The 18,311-nt window shown below is 41.7% G+C and overlaps 1 protein-coding gene across 3 annotated transcripts in view; it reads left to right on the top strand.

Moving 5' to 3' along the window:
• SCN4B (sodium voltage-gated channel beta subunit 4) overlaps window positions 1-18,311 on the top strand; it is a 96,410-nt gene that overhangs the window by 28,796 nt on the left and 49,303 nt on the right. For all 3 annotated transcript variants that reach the window (XR_006387715.1, XM_044278246.1, XM_044278245.1), the window contains one exon: window positions 16,954-17,135. Coding sequence is in view for 2 of the 3 variants with exons in the window: in XM_044278246.1 (XP_044134181.1) it covers window positions 16,954-17,135 (182 nt within the window). In the remaining variant the exon portion in view is untranslated. The remainder of the gene's footprint in view (window positions 1-16,953; window positions 17,136-18,311) is intronic.

Raw genomic sequence — 18,311 nt, 5'->3', positions numbered from 1 at the left:
AGAAAGTCTGAAATCAAATGCAGTCACCGGGAGCAGGCAGTTCCACAAACAGCCGCCGGGGGCCTTTATAGGGCTGTTCTCGGAACTGCCTGCTCCCGGTGACTGCATTTGATTTCAGACCGGCTCCCGTCACAGGTAAGGGCTTACCTGTGCATCGCTAGACGGGTGAGTCTACCTTACTAAAGATGGCAGCCCGCATGTGTTCACTGGCGAACACTGCGAACTGACCATCACTGTATATAATGTCATTGTATAGTACTGTTGAGAGGGCCCTGACAATAAAATCTTTTAGTCCTCCTAGGTGGGCCCCTTCTGAGTTCGGGCTCCAAAGCAGCCGCTTCCCCTGTATACAGTTTAACACTGAACTAGAACCTTCTACTGGTAGGGGTAGAGTGGAGAAGCACAGCCTAAACAGAAAAAATGTTGCAGTTTCAGTCTGTCATTGACTTGTATAGAGTTTCAATAGAAATCTATGGAAAGGACTTAGAAGTTTTTCCAGACATAAACAAGTCTTCAGACGTAAAAAAAATAGAGCTAAACCAGACGGTCATAAGGTCAGTGTGTCTGTTTTTTTCCCTCCAAAACTTTGCATAGACCCGTCTAGTAACTGTAGAAGATTTCTAATTTCTCATTGCATAGACAGAAAGTCCAGCAGTCTCTCAGTATTAGCTGGCTGTGCATTAACCCTTTCTATAGTGCAGTGAAAATACAGTGCAAATGGACAGGATATAGTAAACCAAACATATACAGTTCAACAATATAAAAACAGTATAAGTGCACACACGATGGCATAAATCATAGCGCAAGTTAAGTTGCACTAAAGTGGTGAGTCGATGGCTTTGCATAGTAGCAATAGGGGCAAATGTCTACAAACATCTATTGACCAAAGTACCCTTGCTCCAGGCCACTACACTTATAAAGTACGGTGGATTCTCCTGGCTCTGCAGTAACTAATTCTGGTGGATGTGATTGCATTTTCATGCAGGGAAGAAACATGGTATTCATTACCCTTAAAAGCTTAGGTTCTATTCACTAGTGTCTTAAGAAACATTGAAGGTGATTGCTGAAAGGGAAAGTATTGAACCTGCTAAACATAGAAGAGCTTACAAGAAGACATTCCAATATAACAGAAAATGTGACCATGGAATGGATTGTATCGATTGCAGTGGAGAGAATAAAATCACTTATCCATACACTGCTAATGTCACATTTTATGCAGTGTTTTTGGTACTCCGTGTGATGCACCAATAGAAAGGCGGGCGGGTATTATAGTATTATTATACTGCAGTCCACAAAAAACTGTCAGTCAGTCATTCTCAGGTTGACTGAAATCCAGGAAGACTTTTATACTATGTTGTGCTGTTCTGACACAATAGAAAATACTATTGTCTCTGTGTTTTATGCCTATTGCACACAATTGTATTTTCAGTCCACATCTGATACAAATTTTTTGCACTGATGCATTCGTTCAAAAATGGGGACAGCACATGTCCATGTTGCAAATTATTGAAAATGCCCTATTCTTGTCAATTTTGTGGACAAGAACAGACATTTTTACAATGGGGCCCATGAAAAGTGCAGGATGCACACGAACCGCATCCGTGTTTTGCGGATCAATGACTTGCGGACCACAAAATAACGGCCGTGTGAATGTAGACTTATCCTTCTTTAGTATGGCTATAAATCTCCACCTGTTGGAAGACAGTTATCCTTCAAGTCGATGTTGAACCTTCTTCTCTGAGGAGCATTGCATGGCCCATAAGGCTCCTTATACCTACTAGGCCAGTGATGGTGAACCTTTTAGAGAGAGAGAGTGCCCAAACTGCAACCCAACACCCACTTATTTATCACAAAGTGCCAACACGGCAATGTAACCTGAATACTACAGTTCAATAGTATATCTTCCATGTACTTTATCATTTAGCTATAATAGCCTGTCTACATTCAGTGCGCTGCCTGTGCTGTGTATAGCGCTCCCTGCGCTGATGAATGGCAGGAGAAGTCTAAGGCATATTGTTACACCATAGACTTTTTCCAAGGTGCATGTGCCCACAGAGAGGGCTTTGAGTGCCACCTCGGGCACCCATGCCATAGGTTCGCCCCCGCTGTACTAGGCGCTTCCCACAAGGAGAACTAGCACTCTCCCGACTCCATGGGTATAAATTGCATGAGTGATGGAGAAGGAAAGGTATGTGTTTTATTGGTGGCTTCAGGTTGAAATTAAATGCAAATGTTTGGTAATTCCAATTGGGCAAATTTCCCAGCCAGCAAAGATAAAGAAGTAGGATCTCATGACCCGGGATATACACACTGGCAGGCATTTGCTGCCAAAAAGTGGAGATTTTTGGACTACTTGAAAGGGTTTGGATACAGTCCTAGGAGACCACAGAGTGACATGCACAACTTGTCTGGGTAATTTGAGCACTTTTGATTTTGGTCAAATGTACTGCGGCCCGAATCGAAGCAGCCGACTGGTTCAGCCGAATCCAACTTGAATTTCAGGAAATTCACTGATCACTAGTGATAACTCAATTAGAATATGGATCCTGTGGTAACTTGCAAATATGTTTTTTTTATTTTTATTTCTTGCTAAATGGTAAACTTTTGGGATTCAGTTACTAGAACTGCCATACTGTGCAAACTGCCATGGAATCCATATTTTCCTATAGTCAATGGGCAACCATGTAATACAAATACAAGATTTCACCAAGTGTATATCTATATACATAATTAGGTATATCAGCGGGGGTTCTACTAAGTGTGCAAGCGCTGTTAGGTGCAAGTGACTAGGTGGTATGTTCAGTGACCCAAAGGATCAATGCAAACAGTTAATTTTATGCTATAGAGTTAATGTGATAATTTATTGTTAAAGTACTTTTGTTCATGCACAATGTATCCCTAATGGCCAGTAAATAGTTAAGGCTGGCAGTCCAAGTTTGGATGCCAAGAGACAGGCTAGACTTGCCCCCCTGGCTTGTTAGAGTAGGGACTGTCTAGTCATCAAAGAAACACCTGCATGTGTGAGCTCCGGAAGTAGGCCTAAAGAGAAGCCTGGTCCAGGGAACCTCTATCACTGAGACTGGCATCTGCCATAGAGCAACTGAACTGAAAGACTACCCCTGAGAGACAGAATGAGAACCGACATTCACAGATGTTAGAGCACCATTTTAAGGCCATGCTGGAAAGACAGTAAGGTAATGGCTTGTTTAGGGCGAAAGACTTTACTGCATATGGAAAGGGTTGATTGCCTCAGGCGCCCATCACACGTTTGAGACGGACTAACCATCTGCATCTATATCCCCCAGATTTGGCACTGCAGAAAGTGTTAATGAGAACGGAATTGCACTCCTATAGTTCTATGGGAAGGTTGCAAAGTGTGTCTAGAGAGAGATTCAGGGAGGATTTCTAGCATCATTGAAACTATTGGGAAAAGCTTACTCTGTAATATCCCTCAAAACTGTGTGTTTTGCTGCCATATGTACTGCAACTCCCATCATCTATTCAGTAAAAAGAGACTTAATATACTGTAACCCAACGGACTTGGTCATTGACTCCACCATTTATCCGCCAGCCCTCCTTTTACCGGCTGTCCTGCCTTGCACACTGCCAACCATCCAGCTTGAAGGGCACTCTAGCGACCACCAGGCAGGAGACCCCAAAAGTCTAGGATGTGCCCCAAGGGAGGAAAGGGTGTACCCCCCAATCACTGCATGGCCCAGGGAGGCACAGGATGAGGACTGCCATTGTGATTACCTACCCCCACCTTCATTGCCATCACCACCACTCCCATACTCTCCAACACCCACACCTCTCCCTTCAGTTCGGATCACTGCATATGGACATTCCTAGTTGGATGCCAAGGTCATATCTCCAAAGTATCCTTCTCCCGATGACAGCTGAAGAGCAAAAGAGCTGTAAATTGTTAGTTAAATTTGTAGCCAGTTTAGCAGCAGTTCATGCTAGAAACCTGGTTATCAGTGGGTTAAATTAGGACATTACCATTGAATTTATTTTACTTGCTGGCAATTAAATAGTATATATCAATTGTGAGGACACCATTAGGCAGGCTGTTGTTTTACAGCATTTGATCTTCATGGCATGCTGTGCTTGTTGCGCGTTGGCACTTCTTGCATTTTGGCAGTCACCCTTCTGCTGCACTTACCATGCAATCTGGGGTTGCTCAACACCCATCTACTATGCCTGCTAGGTCTATCAATCCCTACCCATAAGTCTCCATGAGATCTTATTATAGACCCTGAATGTTCTTGAAGTTTTTGTTACATTTTGAGTTGCTGTTAGTAAGATTTGCCGTTGTTGCCAGTTTTTTTTTTTTTGCAAGCATATAATGGCTTCCACCGTGCCATCATGAAGTTCCACAGCTCTGGATTGTTTTTTCCTCCAAATTTTTTGCATTTCATTTCACATGGCAACCTTTGATTTAGTCACCTCAAAGATCTTTGAAGATAGGCTATTTTTTAGAGGAGCTGTGAATGGCATTCTGCAGCTACTATGTACTGGGATACGTAGAAGCTGCAGAAGCCAAATGCTGCAACATTTTAAATACAACCCTATTGCAATTCTGCTTTTCATGTGCAAAGTACACCAAAGGTGTCCATAGTATAATTAGTAGATTAAAGGAGTTGTCTGAGAGTAAAATAACTGAATTTGACAGCAGGAAATATTGTAAAATAAATAAAATAGACCAAAATATGACACCTTCTGCTCCTGTGCCAAACATGCCTGTGACCACTGCAGCCAATCAATATTCTCAAGGGTGATGCATGTATGGCACATGACCAATGAGGCCAGTGATTGGCTGCAGTGGTCATGTGGATTTATGGAACATTATTGCTGCAGGACAATAAACAAAAGTTGGTGGGGGCCACAGGAGCACTGGCGTGAGAGTGGCAGAGGATTGAAAAGGTTAGTACTGTGATTGCAGTTTTATAAAGGGTTTTAGACACTTTTCCTGCTATGTCCGACAAGGAGCATGGAGTAGCAGGTAAGTGGGCATGGCTGTAGTTGTCACTCTGTGCGCCAAACATTCTTGGCACAAAATTCTGTTGCAAATAAAGCTAACCAATAGGTGGAATTTACTTAGGCTGGACAGTCTAAAGGTGCGATTTATCATCCAGAATCAGCCACTGTCATAAATCTGGTGCATTTTTGGACTGTCTAAGTTTGCATTGTCTAAATCTTCGTAAATGGCCTTATTTTCAAATTTTACCAACTTTTTATGCAGAAGCAAATGCTTTTGGGTATCACCGAAAACAAACAGCGAACAATATGTCTGCTGTTGACGTTTTTGATGTGAATAGTTCAATGTTGTCAGCAAAAATGAGAAGCATTATGTTCTGTGGGGAATCAGGGCTGAAGGTAAATAATTAATAAGTATTTGTGGTAGCGCATCTGCTTGAAAGCTATATCCAATTTCAAGGCAATCCATTGACATAATTGTTTATACTAAATTTTTTAAATATTGTTTCCAAGAATTATACATGAGTATCCTTGAGTTACTTGCTTTAAAGGGGTCCTCCGGGCTTAAAATAAATCCATAAATACAGCCTCCTCACCTGTTGTGGGAAGATAGTCCAGTCAGCACTTATGCAGCGAGCCCCTGAAGAGCCATAGTGGAGGATGGGAGTGGTAGTGGCATTGGCTATCACAATCTATCATAGTGCTTCCCTCAGACCTTTGATCCCTAGGTCCGGTGCAGCGAAGGGAGAGGGGCACCCTATTTTCCCTTGGGGCACACCCTAATTCTGTGGCTTCTGCCTGATGGTAGCCTTTGATGAGGCTTAAGTGTTTGGATGGGTGCAAGGCAGGGCTTGTAGAGTGCAATGGTCGGCGAATGGTGCAGGAGTCAGTAACCAGGCCAGATGAAGCAGGTTTCCTTAATGACTCCAGGGCTCAGCCATGCAAACTCTCACTTCTCCAGTTCTCTTTTTTGTCTTTCTCTCCTTCTGTAGATTATGCAGAGACTGGTGAGTCTCTGTAGCTTAGGGCCTAAAAAGAAGGAGCATAGTTCACTGCTTCCGTCAGGGGCGGACTGGGAACTTAAAGTGGCCCTGGAAAAAATACTAAAAGTGACCCCATTTTGTAGTTCGGTCCAACACAAGTAGGCAGGGCCAGCAATACCATATTGTGGCACATTATACCACCCCAACAGAGCCAAATACCACAGTCCATCACAAAATACTGCCCCCATCAGCACAAAATATATCCCCAAAAACTTCCACTGGCCGGCCGTGAGGAGGGCTCAGGCGGCCCCCTGGACATCAGCCCACTGGGCAATTTCCCTGTAAGATCTATGGCCAATCCGCCTCTGGCTTCCCTCCTCTAACAACTCCAGTCTAGACTGACCTAAGTTAGGGGTGGAACCAGCCCACTTCTAACCTCCTACCAGGGCTGAGCCAAGACTGTTAACCCTGGCTGTACCATCCATACATGGCTATGCTGGGTACAACACATTACATAACAATACAATATATTAATAGCCAACCATTTGCTCTGGAGTACAGCACTTACTCTTCCGTAAATAGAGGAAGAATGACTAACACCTCTGGTTGGGACCTCAGCTGAGGAGCCAGCATGAGCACAATGGAGATGGCAGAATCGGCAGTCTGACGGAGGGGTAAGTACTGACCAGACTGTCTTCCCACAACAGGTCAGAATGCTGCCCGATTTTTTAAAAGTCCTAGAACTGCTTTATTATTGGCACACCAGGTTTATGGCCTTTTTGTACTGACTTGTTGAAATGATTCTACTGTTCCTCTTACAGGAGCATGCAAGCTGAGAGAAGAACACATCTTTTAGACATCTGCTGCACGTTTTCTGCCTTCAATCTTAAAGGGGTTGGCCCACAAACAACTTTTATCACTTATAGATGCTAAGTGTATGATCGCTGGGGGTCCGACCACTGAAACTCCTGCCAATTACAAGAACAGGGTGCCCCATTTAGATGGAGCAGTAGTCACGCCCTGCCTCCCCATTCACTTTCTGATGGAGATAAGTGCATTGCTCGGACAGTCCCATACACAGTAAATGGAGCAGTAGTGCGCCTGCAGGGACTGACCGGCATTCTGGTACCATCCGGATCTCTTCCCGCATGTGTTCCACTAGCCTTAACAGTTAATACCCAATAAGAGGTCTACGGTGATGAAAGGGATAATATTGATAACCATGCTGGTCTGTGGTGAGTACTATGGGTTAATATCTAATTTAAAAATACATTCATGACATTGTTTGTAATTATATGGTTTCGCATGGTGAAAGAGGTTAGTGGTGGTATTTAAAAAAAAAATCCTGAACATTCATTTTAAAATCTAACCAAATTTATCATTAAGAAAAACACAGATTACCAGTTTCCAAATGCATACATTATAAAATCATAATCATAACACATGCTAATAATTTACTTTAAAAAAATAATTGATCAATCAACTAGTAACCCTTTGACTGCGGTTCCCAAAAATGTGAGGGACCTAAGTTATTGAAGAGTCTGCACGGCATGTGGGAATAGCAGGAGACATCTGTCTGCAGCACAGGCCGTATTAGTCCCCAAGACAATGCAATGAGATTATTAATATATGCAATAATATATTAATATAAGGTACCCCCCCCCCCCATTCTAGAACAGGGTGACACAGTTTATCGACACAGGAATTACATTTCTATCACAAAAGGCTTGCTCCATCGGTTCCACATTGTTCCAGAGGCAAAAGATTATAAAATACATACATATCTGCACTGCAACGCCATCAGAATATTTATCTCGACACTTGATGTGGGTTGCAATGCGTGTGCCGCACATTAAGCCTTTTGAAAATACAGATTAGACTGTGTCGTTCTGTCCTGTCCTGTCCAGTAATTCCAATCTATCTGCACTTCCCAGACATTTTAGGGACTCCATTCTTAACCTTCATCTGTATTTTATGATCCGTTTTTTTTTTATATATATCTCCTGCAGCTTTTTCTATAGTAATGATATTTGCATTACATGCATGCCATATACATATGATTGTCATGTTTTTGTATTAGCCCATTCCTGCTCCTGAGCTAACCCTCAGCTACGTCATAGTATAGTACAATAATGACACAGGCTCAGGAGCTGGACCCAAGTCGTTATTTTGCACCCGACACCCTGCTCTCACTGCTGGGATTGTCATTTTAAACCCTCTGATGCAGCAGTCAATAGTGACTGCAGCATCTAAGCAGTTAGACAGAGAGAGGGAGATCTCTCTGTCCTCTGATTAACACTCCGCAAACACAGTGGCCGGGTGCCGAGTACTTGTCATGGGAGCCGGGGGCCTTCGGAAGACCCCAAGGCTACAATGTTGCAGCTTCTCTTATAAGCAGGATGTAATAGATTGCCTGTAAAAATCCCTACACACTGTAATACAGAAGAAGTATTGCTGTGTAAAATACATGCAAGGGGACAAAAAAAAGAAAGAAAAACAAACAAAAAAAAACTGTTGAATAAACTTTTTAAAATATGCAAAAAAAAATTGAAAAATAACTCATTTCCCATTTCTTATTGATATAAGAAATATCAAAAATAAACCTAATTGGTATCGCTGCATCTAAAAATATCTCAAATATTAGAGTACTATGTTAAGGTATGTATCATGCGCAGTGAATGCGTAAAAAAAATGCCAGAATTGTTGTTTTTTGGTCACCATGTCTTCTCCCCAAAAAATGAAATAAAAATAGATGAATAGGTGTATCCCAAAGTGGTATCAATAACAGTGGTAGCTGGTCCTGCAAAAAACACAAGCCCCACACAGAATCTCAGGCAGAAATATAAAAAAGTTATGGGTGTCAGAATATGGCGACACAAAGTAATTTGTTTTCAAATGAAAGATTTAAAAAAAAATTTAAGTAATGAAATATGACAAACTGTATACATTTGCTATTTCTATGATCACACTGACCCGCAGAATAAAGTTAAAATGTCACAAATGTTGCACAGTGAACACAGTAAAAAATTAAGCCCTAAAAAGAATGGAATTGCACTGTTTTTTTCATACTGCAGCCTCTAAAAATGTATGGTGCCATAAAAAAATATACCTCATGAAACAAAGGGTAATATTTATTGGAAAAATAAAATAGTTATGGCTTTTGAAATGTGGAGACCAAAATAAATACATAAATACCTAAAGAATCGCTGTGTCTTAACCCTTAGTGACCAACCTGCTTTGGGCCTCATTGACAAAGCGTTTTTCTTCCTTTTTTCATCGTTGCCTTCCAAGAGCTTTATTTATTTTTCCGTCTATATAGTTGTATGGGGGCTTGTTTTTTGCGTAAAAAGTTGTAGTTTTAATGGCGCTATTGTGGGGTACACATAACTTTCTGATTAACTTTTGTTAACTCTTTCTGGGAGGGAGATGGGAAAAACAGCAATACTACCACTGAGTTTTTAAATTTTATGGCTTAAATTTTTCGGCATAAATAACATAATACCTTTATTCTCTGGGTCAGTACGATTACAGCGATACCAAATACATATAGTTCTTTTTTAACGTTTTACTGCTTTTGCGCAATAAAACCCCCCTTTTTAAAATCTTTTTGCATTGCCGCTTCCTAAGACTTTTTTTTATTTATCTTTCTATGGAGTTGTGTGAGGGCTTAATTTGTGAGCTGGATGACTTGTAGTTTTCATCACGCTTTTTGATCATTTGTTATTAAGTTTTTTCGGTTGCAACTAAGATTAAGATAAATTAGCAATTCTGTATTTTTTGTTTATTTTTATGGCGTTTGCCGTAGGGAATAATTTACAATATATTCATGTAGTGCGGGTCGTTATGGACACGGTGAACCCAAACATATGGGGGGGATTTTTTTTGCTATTTTTTGAAAAGCGTATTTTCAATGGAAAATAATTTGTTGTTTTTTTACTCGTTTTTTTAAATTTAATAAATGGTTTTTTTTAGGGGACTATAACAAACTATAACAAACAATATTCTGATTGCTTTTCAAATACAATGCACTATTCCTATAGTGCATTGCATTTTAATGTTGGTGCCATACTGACATTGACCAGCACGCTGCTCCAGAGAGGCACAGCCTGCTGGAAACTACTCAAGGCTGGCTTGGGGCCCATATTAGACCCCTTTCAGACTTTACACACATCAGCACCCCGCAGTATGTAAAGGGTTTAAAAGCTCAGATTGGCACTCCTGTCGGTTCGGACTGTTATAGCAGGAGCGCGGCTCTCTTTTGCATCTCTTTTAACATTTGGATTAAAGGGAATGTGTCATCAGAAAATGATGTCTAAATCATGCTTTTATGTTACTAAGCTTTTATGTTAGCGCGAGTGCAAAACATTGTAATGCGTTTTGCACTCGCGTGAGAAAAATCGGCATGTTTGGTTTGGGTTAGCTGCTGGGTAGATTGTATTATTTTCCCTTATAACATGGTTATTAGGGAAAATAATAGCATTCTTAATACAGAATGCATAGTACAATAGTGCTGTGTGCAGGAAAAGGACCTGTGGTGACGTCACTCCAGTCATCACATGGTCCATCACATGATCCATCACCATGGTAAAAGATCATATGATGGACCATGTGATGACCGGAGTGACGTCACCACAGGTCCTTTTCCTGCACACAGCAAAAAAGAAGACAGAAGAGATGCCGGCTGTGCGAGCAAGTGGATTAAGGTGAGTTAAATTATTATAAAAAAAATGTAACCCCTCTAGCACTATTGTACTATGCATTCTGTATTAAGATTGCTATTATTTTCCCTTATAACCATTTTATAAGGGAAAATAATAATGATCGGGTCTCCATCCCGATCGTCTCCTAGCAACCGTGCGTGAAAATCGCACCGCATCAGCACTTGCTTGCGGATGCTTGCGATTTTCACACAGCCCCATTCACTTCTATGGGGCCTGCGTTGCGTGATAAACGCACAATATAGAGCATGCTGCGATTTTCATGCAACGCACAAGTGATGTGTGAAAATCACCACTCATGTAAACAGCCCCATAGAAATGAATGGGTCAGGATTCAGTGCGGGTGCAATGCGTTCACCTCACGCATTGCACCCGCGCGGAAAACTTGCCCGTGTGACAGAGGCCTTAGAGCAGGCATGCTCAACCTGCGGCCCTCCAGCCCTCCAGCTGTTGCAAAACTACAACCCCCAGCATGCCTGAACAGCCTACAGCTATCAGGTTACAGCAGGGCATTGTGGGAGTTGTAGTTTTACAACAGCTGGAGGGCCGCAGGTTGAACATGCCTGCCTTAGAGGGTAGAGTCTTGACTAAGTTTCCACCACCAGTAGGAGAGGAGATGATCCCAACTAAGACTGGGCCCCCTCTTGCCCTGAGCCCCATAGCAGTCGCATGGTCTGCCCTTATGGTAGTTACACCCCTGGTCAGAATCTATATTTAAAAAAAATGGCTATAATCCTGCAATTTTTACACTGGCCGCTAGTCCTAATAATAGGTCATGATTTCCTGTTCTGTACAGGTAACTTAGTGTCATATACATTTATCATCCACATGGCAGCTTATTCTAAAAAATTATATAAAATGGCAATTATATTTTAACCCCCACAGCTTTACAGATGAATATTATATTAGTTCATATATAATAATTCTTTATGATTTTCTGCCAAGTTCCAGTGTACGAAGAAATGTAACTATTGTTATATTACTGACTCACCTCCCGGATATGCATCACCATACGTACCATAATGTTAATAATAGGTAGTTAGTTATATGTCCTCTCTTGTCCTTTATGTCTCCTCTGTCCCTTAGTAACATTAGAAGACAATGACTAATGGTGCTTGGAGGACGGCTAATCCATATGGGAAATGAAAAGAGCTTACATTATACTTCCTTACAAAAAAAAGTACAATCTATTTTTGTTAATGAAAAGAAGTACCTTGAAATACAAAACCACCGGCCTGTTCTAGACGTAAACACAGGACTTTTTAAATACTGGGTTTCATTGGTAAAGAAAAGGGGGTTTATATGGATTTTCAGACATAGACAAGGTATTTCTTCACAGATATTCACAATTCTTGAAGATATTTTTGTAAGCAAAGTGATCACATTCCATCCAGAAATGGACCTTGATCTCTGGTGTATATCGAAGAACACCCACTGGAACTCCAGCTTGCAGCCTAGAATGTATTGTACCTTTGTATTAAAAGGTATTAATGCAATACCTTTCTGTAATGTTAACTAACATGATACATTTGATACATGAAACCACTTGATATTAGCTAGGGTTTCCTAAAAAATGTCAGACCTTCTACTAATCGTCTCATGGTGCTCCATACAGCCCTGTCTGTAACTAGTGTTGAGCACCAATATTCGAATAGCGAATTTTTATCGCGAATATCGCCACTTTGAGAATTTGCGAATATTTAGAATATAGTGCTATATATTCATAATATCAAATATTCTGCATTTTTTTCCATCTGAACACATGATTCTTCTCTGCTTCTTGCTTGTGGGCCAATGAGAAGGAAGCAATGTCAAGTTCACAACAATACTTAGTGCACCGATCGGTAATCTGTAGTCAGACCTGCTAAAATGTGAGGAAAAAATATTCTAATCACTGCCGATTAGCGCAATCGCGAATATATTGGAGCACACTTGACTCTATCTGCATATAAAGCTATTTTAATGTTCTGCAGTGCCAACCATTTTCTCCAGTCTCAGGAAACTTATGCCAGCTTGAAAAATTTAGCCAAAGTGACCCACACCTGTATTTCACGTTCCGAATTCACATTCCGTGATTTTTACATTGCCGATTTATCGCATTCAATAAAATAATCTCGAATTCTCTAAATTCGCAAATATATGACGAATATTATACAAAATATTTGTGAAATATCGCAAATTCGAATATAGTCCCTGCCGCTTATCACTATCTGTAACCAAAGATTTTCTCCTGTCCTATTTTTTTTTATTTGTACCCGTTCCCTTGCACTAGAATAGTGACTGATGTTATTAAAGACTTTTTACTATATTGCACTCAGATCACGTTTTGCAAGGTACTGGATGATCACCCATCCTCAATATTGCAAGTAACCTGTTTTAGCCCTATATAGGTTGGCAGTGATGGCATGACTTAAGGTGCCCATACACTGTGAGCTAAACTTTCTGCCAACAGCTGTTCCTTCCGACTTCCCCATACATATACTGTACCACTGTGCTTGGTTTGGGAGGATGTATGTGTGGTCAGTGGGGAGAGAGGAGTAAGTCGCTCCCAGACACCTCTGGAGACCGCTTATCTCCTGTTAGCTAAAAAGAACTGGGTGTTAAAATTTAACACATCTGTTCTTCTTTCTCCTGACATCATCTATCATGGGCAGGGGCGTAGCTGTAGGGGATATAGATTTGTATTAAAACTCTATAAAAGTCTATGACAGATTGAAATTACAACATTGTTTCTGTTTAGGCTGTGCTTCTCCACTTTACCCCTCTCACTAGAACAGTGGTTCTCAACCTTTCTAAAGCCGTGACCCCTTAATACAGTTCCTCATGTTGTGGTGACCCCCAACCATTAAATTTTTTTCCTTGCTACGTCATAACTAATTTTGCTACTGTTATGAATTGTAATGTAAATATCTGATATGCAGGATGTATTTTTATTGCTACAAATTGAACATAATTAAAGCAGAGTAATTAATCACAAAGACAAAATGTTGGGTACCCCTCAAATAAATAAATCAGTGGTGCTTCAAGTCCCCCCCAAATAAATAAATCAGAAGTGCTCAGGGTCCCCCAAATAAATAAATCAGCGGGGCTTCAGGTCTCCCCCAAATAAATAAATCAGCGGTGCTCAGGGTACCCCCAAATAAATAAATCAGCGGTGCTCAGGGTACCCCCAAATAAATAAATCAGAAGTGCTCAGGGTCCCCCAAATAAATAAATCAGCGGTGCTTCAGGTCCCCCCCAAATAAATAAATCAGAAGTGCTCTGGGTCCCCCAAATAAATAAATCAGAAGTGCTCAGGGTGCCCCAAATAAATAAATCAGCGGTGCTTCAGGTCTGCTTAAAATTTAAGCAGACCTGAAGCACCGCTGATTTATTTATTTGGGGGACCCTGAGCACTTCTGATTTATTTATTTGGGGGGACATGAAGCACCGCTGATTTATTTATTTGGGGGACCCTGAGCACTTCTGATTTATTTATTTAAGCCTTAAATAAATAAATCAGAAGTGCTCAGGGTCCCCCAAATAAATAAATCAGCGGTGCTTCATGTCCCCCCAAATAAATTAAGCCTTGCTCAGCCAAATAATTAAAATAAAATTAGCTAGGCTCAATTAAATCATTGGTGGCAGTGGTGCTCAGCGGCGGTGTCATTAACGAAAAAACTTGGACCTCAGCAGACAGGCGGCCCGACTTACCCGTCTAGACGTCAGGCTCCTTCAAGCACAGGCAGTGATAGGACATCACTTCCTGTGCGTGAGGATAAGGGGCCGCTGCCGTTGTGCGGGCGACCCACAATAGGAAGCCTCAGGCGACCCCCCGGAAAGGGCTGATCGACCCCCAAAGGAGTCGCGACCCCTAGGTTGAGAACCACTGCACTAGAAGGTTCGAGTTCAGTTATAAACTGTATATTCATGGGAGAGTCTGGATCTCCCTATACACAGTCAGCTGTATCACCAAAATTGACCTATTCAGACAACTTTTCTCTTATGTGTATGTGGGTCTTAAAGAGGTTGTCCAAAGGACCCGTGGAAAAATCCAAACTCACCTGCTCCCTGCTGCTTGGTTTTGGCTCTGTAGCTCCCAGGCAGTCTTTAATGGATTTTTGGTCTCTGTTTGTCAACTTCCTACATGGATAGGAAGTAGCTCCCGGGCAGTCCTTAAAGGGTTTCCCTTCTGTCAACTTCCTGCATGGACATGGTCACGTGCATGGTGGCAGCCAATGACTGGTCTCAGTGGTGATGTGTCTCCAAGCAGTCCGTCATTATTGGGTCACTGCTAAGGTCAGCTGACCATGTCTAAGCAGGAAGTGGACATACGGAGACTGGAAATTCAGTGACGGAAGCTTGGGAGTTACGGAGCTGGAACTGAGCGATGGGGGACCAGCTGAGTATGATTCTCTTCATAGGTTCTGATGGCTGGGGAGACATTAAAAAAACAAAACTGAACAACCCCTTTAAGGCTCCCAACAAGGGGAAAATCTCTTATATGCAGGCCTTTTTATATTCATGTGTTAAATTTTCTCTCTTTGCTGAGCGTGCATGTGTTCTTAAAAGAAAGAGGGGAAAAAGCTGTTGCCAGAGACCTCTGACAGAAAGTTATATCCCTTGAAGACAAAAGGATCAAGCATGTTGAAATCCAGCATGACCAACTGTCACGGATTAGAGTGGGGGTAACTCTAATCCGTGTGATGTTAAGTAAAGTGGAAGCTGCTTGACCAGGACAACAGAGTTAGGGAGCAGGTCACCTCCTAGCGCATCCCTAATCTGACCCTGACTCCTAGCTGTATGAGCCGACCTTGATGGTAGGAGGGCTCATACTCAGGAACCTCGGATCCCTACTAACCCTCCGCAGATCCCTGAGCTAGGAGCTGGGTAGACAACCTGTTCCTCCTGGATATGGATGGACAGGAGTCTAAACTGGCCAAGCTGCAACGGGATAGAAACATGAACAGCCTATGGATATGGCAGGAGGGTGAAAAGCACTTCCACACCTACCTGCCACAGACACACTGACTGGATCCCGTGCTCACAAGCTGGTGACAACACCCAAACATAAAAGGACACAGCACACACACAAACACACAGGAACCCAGAACCATAGCTGCAATAAATATAGACACCACATAAACATAAAATAACATCATGGAACATAAACCTCTGACCACAAGGGTGGCCCTCACTGGCAGATGGTAAATAACCAGGAGGATGACTCCAGCTAACCATGGCTGAAGTACCCCTCAGATACTGGCATTAGCAGGAGCTAAATAGCCCCAAGTAGCCACACCCACACTCAGACACACCCAGTGTTCACACAAAGAAGGGAGTTAACCCTTGCTACACCAGGGAAGGGAAGACAGAAACGTAAAGAGGAAGTGAACACACAAATAATCCCTGTGCAGACCGTACAGGGAAAGTGCACACATCTAACACAAGTTGCCTGAGACAACCGCATGCTATGACAGCGAGCAGCCTAGCAACCAGCTCCAGCTGCTCTACTGCCACATACCTTATGTTGCCAGCGGCAACCACAGGTGAGGCAACATACAAGCGGCCCTCACCTGTGGTTGAACAACCAAACCAGACCGCAGGCAACAGCATGCGGTTCAGGAGTCACGACCATAACCTTGGTTGTGACACCAACACTTCTTTTCCATCTGCTGTCCGGGGAAAGTTGCGCATACACATTGGATGATCAACCAGCCAAGAATCATCTGTGTGTCCTCTGTTGCATGGTGGCTGGTAAAGTACTGGGTGTATATTTCACAAAGAATACTCAGATGGGTGAGATAAAATAATACCGGGAAAGCTGGGTGGTTTCAGCAAAGTGTAGTTTGCTGAGGCCTGGATTTTTATGGAATAGCATATAGATGTTGGTAGTGGGACATGCCATTCTCTCCCCACTCCAGTACAACACTTTTGCTTAACCTAAAGCAAACCAAGGTATAACTGCTGAGCTCATTACTGTGAGGGTAAATACAGGGCTAAAAACTTCATTCAGTCTCAGTGCCTGGAAACGGCATTAACTGCTGGCTTAGAATAGCCGAATCCAGTGAAATCTGTCATCGCTGACCCTGCCCACACACAGACCCACAACACTACTATTAGAGTTGCTTTATGCTATAGGCTAAAAAAAAAAACTACACATAACATTTTATCTAACCTGTTCTGTTCATTACAGGAATATCCTGTGCTACCGTTTACTTTTTCAATCTGTAAAATCTTTGCATTAATTACATTTTAATAACTGTACTGTAATTGACACTTTTGTCTTTTTCCAGGTGCGTTACTTGTCCATACCTGCTTCTCATTAGAAGTCATTGTAGGGAAAAATAATCAGATCAAAGCTCGGAACGGAACAGATATCTACCTGCCTTGCACATTTGCCACCTGCATTGGTTTTGAGGATGTTACCTTCTATTGGGAATACAGGACATTCAATCTGACATCAAAGCCAGAATTAGTGAGTACTTCCTACATATTTGTGCCTGCAATAAATAAAAATGATTAATTATAGATATATAATCTTTGAGGAACATTTAGCCCCCCACCGTCTCAAATATGAGAAATAACCTGGTAGATGAAGTGACAACTGGTCTTTACGTTGTATATTATAAATTCTGCTTGGTATTTGCCAGGGGTGTAACAAGTAACAATGGGATCCCATCGCAAAACTTTTAACGTGGATAAGGCACATAGTGATGTCACAGTACAGGAATAATATACACAGTGATGTCACAGTACTGGGATAATATACACAGTAATGTCACAGTACTGGGATAATATACACAGTAATGTCACAGTACAGGGATAATATACACAGTGATGTCACAGTACAGAGATAATATACACAGTGATGTCACAGTACAGGAATAATATACACAGTGATGTCACAGTACAGGGATAATATACACAGAGATGTCACAGTACAGGGATAATATACACAGTGATGTCACAGTGCAAGAATAATATACACAGTGATGTCACAGTACAGGGGTAATACACACAGTGATGTCACAGTACAGGGATAATATACACAGTGATGTCACAGTACAGGGATAATATACACAGTGATGTCACAGTACAGGGATAATATACACAGTGATGTCACAGTACTGGGATAATATACACAGTGATGTCACAGTACTGGGATAATATACACAGTGATGTCACAGTACTGGGATAATATACACAGTGATGTCACAGTACAGGGATAATATTCACAGTGATGTCACAGTACAGAGATAATATACACAGTGATGTCACAGTACTGGGATAATATACACAGTGATGTCACAGTACTGGGATAATATACACAGTGATGTCACAGTACAGAGATAATATACACAGTGATGTCACAGTACAGGGATAATATACACAGTGATGTCACAGTACAGGGATAATAAACACAGTGATGTCACAGTACAGAGATAATATACACAGAGATGTCACAGTACTGGGATAATATACACAGTGATGTAACAGTACAGGTATAATATACACAGTGATGTCATAGTACAGGGATAATATACACAGTGATGTCACAGTACAGGGATAATATACACAGTGATGTCACAGTACAGGGATAATATACACAGTGATGTCACAGTATTGAGATAATACAGTGATGTCACAGTAC

This window comes from Bufo gargarizans, chromosome 2 (assembly GCF_014858855.1).
Source record: "Bufo gargarizans isolate SCDJY-AF-19 chromosome 2, ASM1485885v1, whole genome shotgun sequence".
Classification (NCBI taxonomy): Eukaryota; Metazoa; Chordata; class Amphibia; order Anura; family Bufonidae; genus Bufo; species Bufo gargarizans.
Note: the sequence above shows the minus strand (reverse complement) of the source record. Positions and strands in the feature narration are given on the sequence as shown.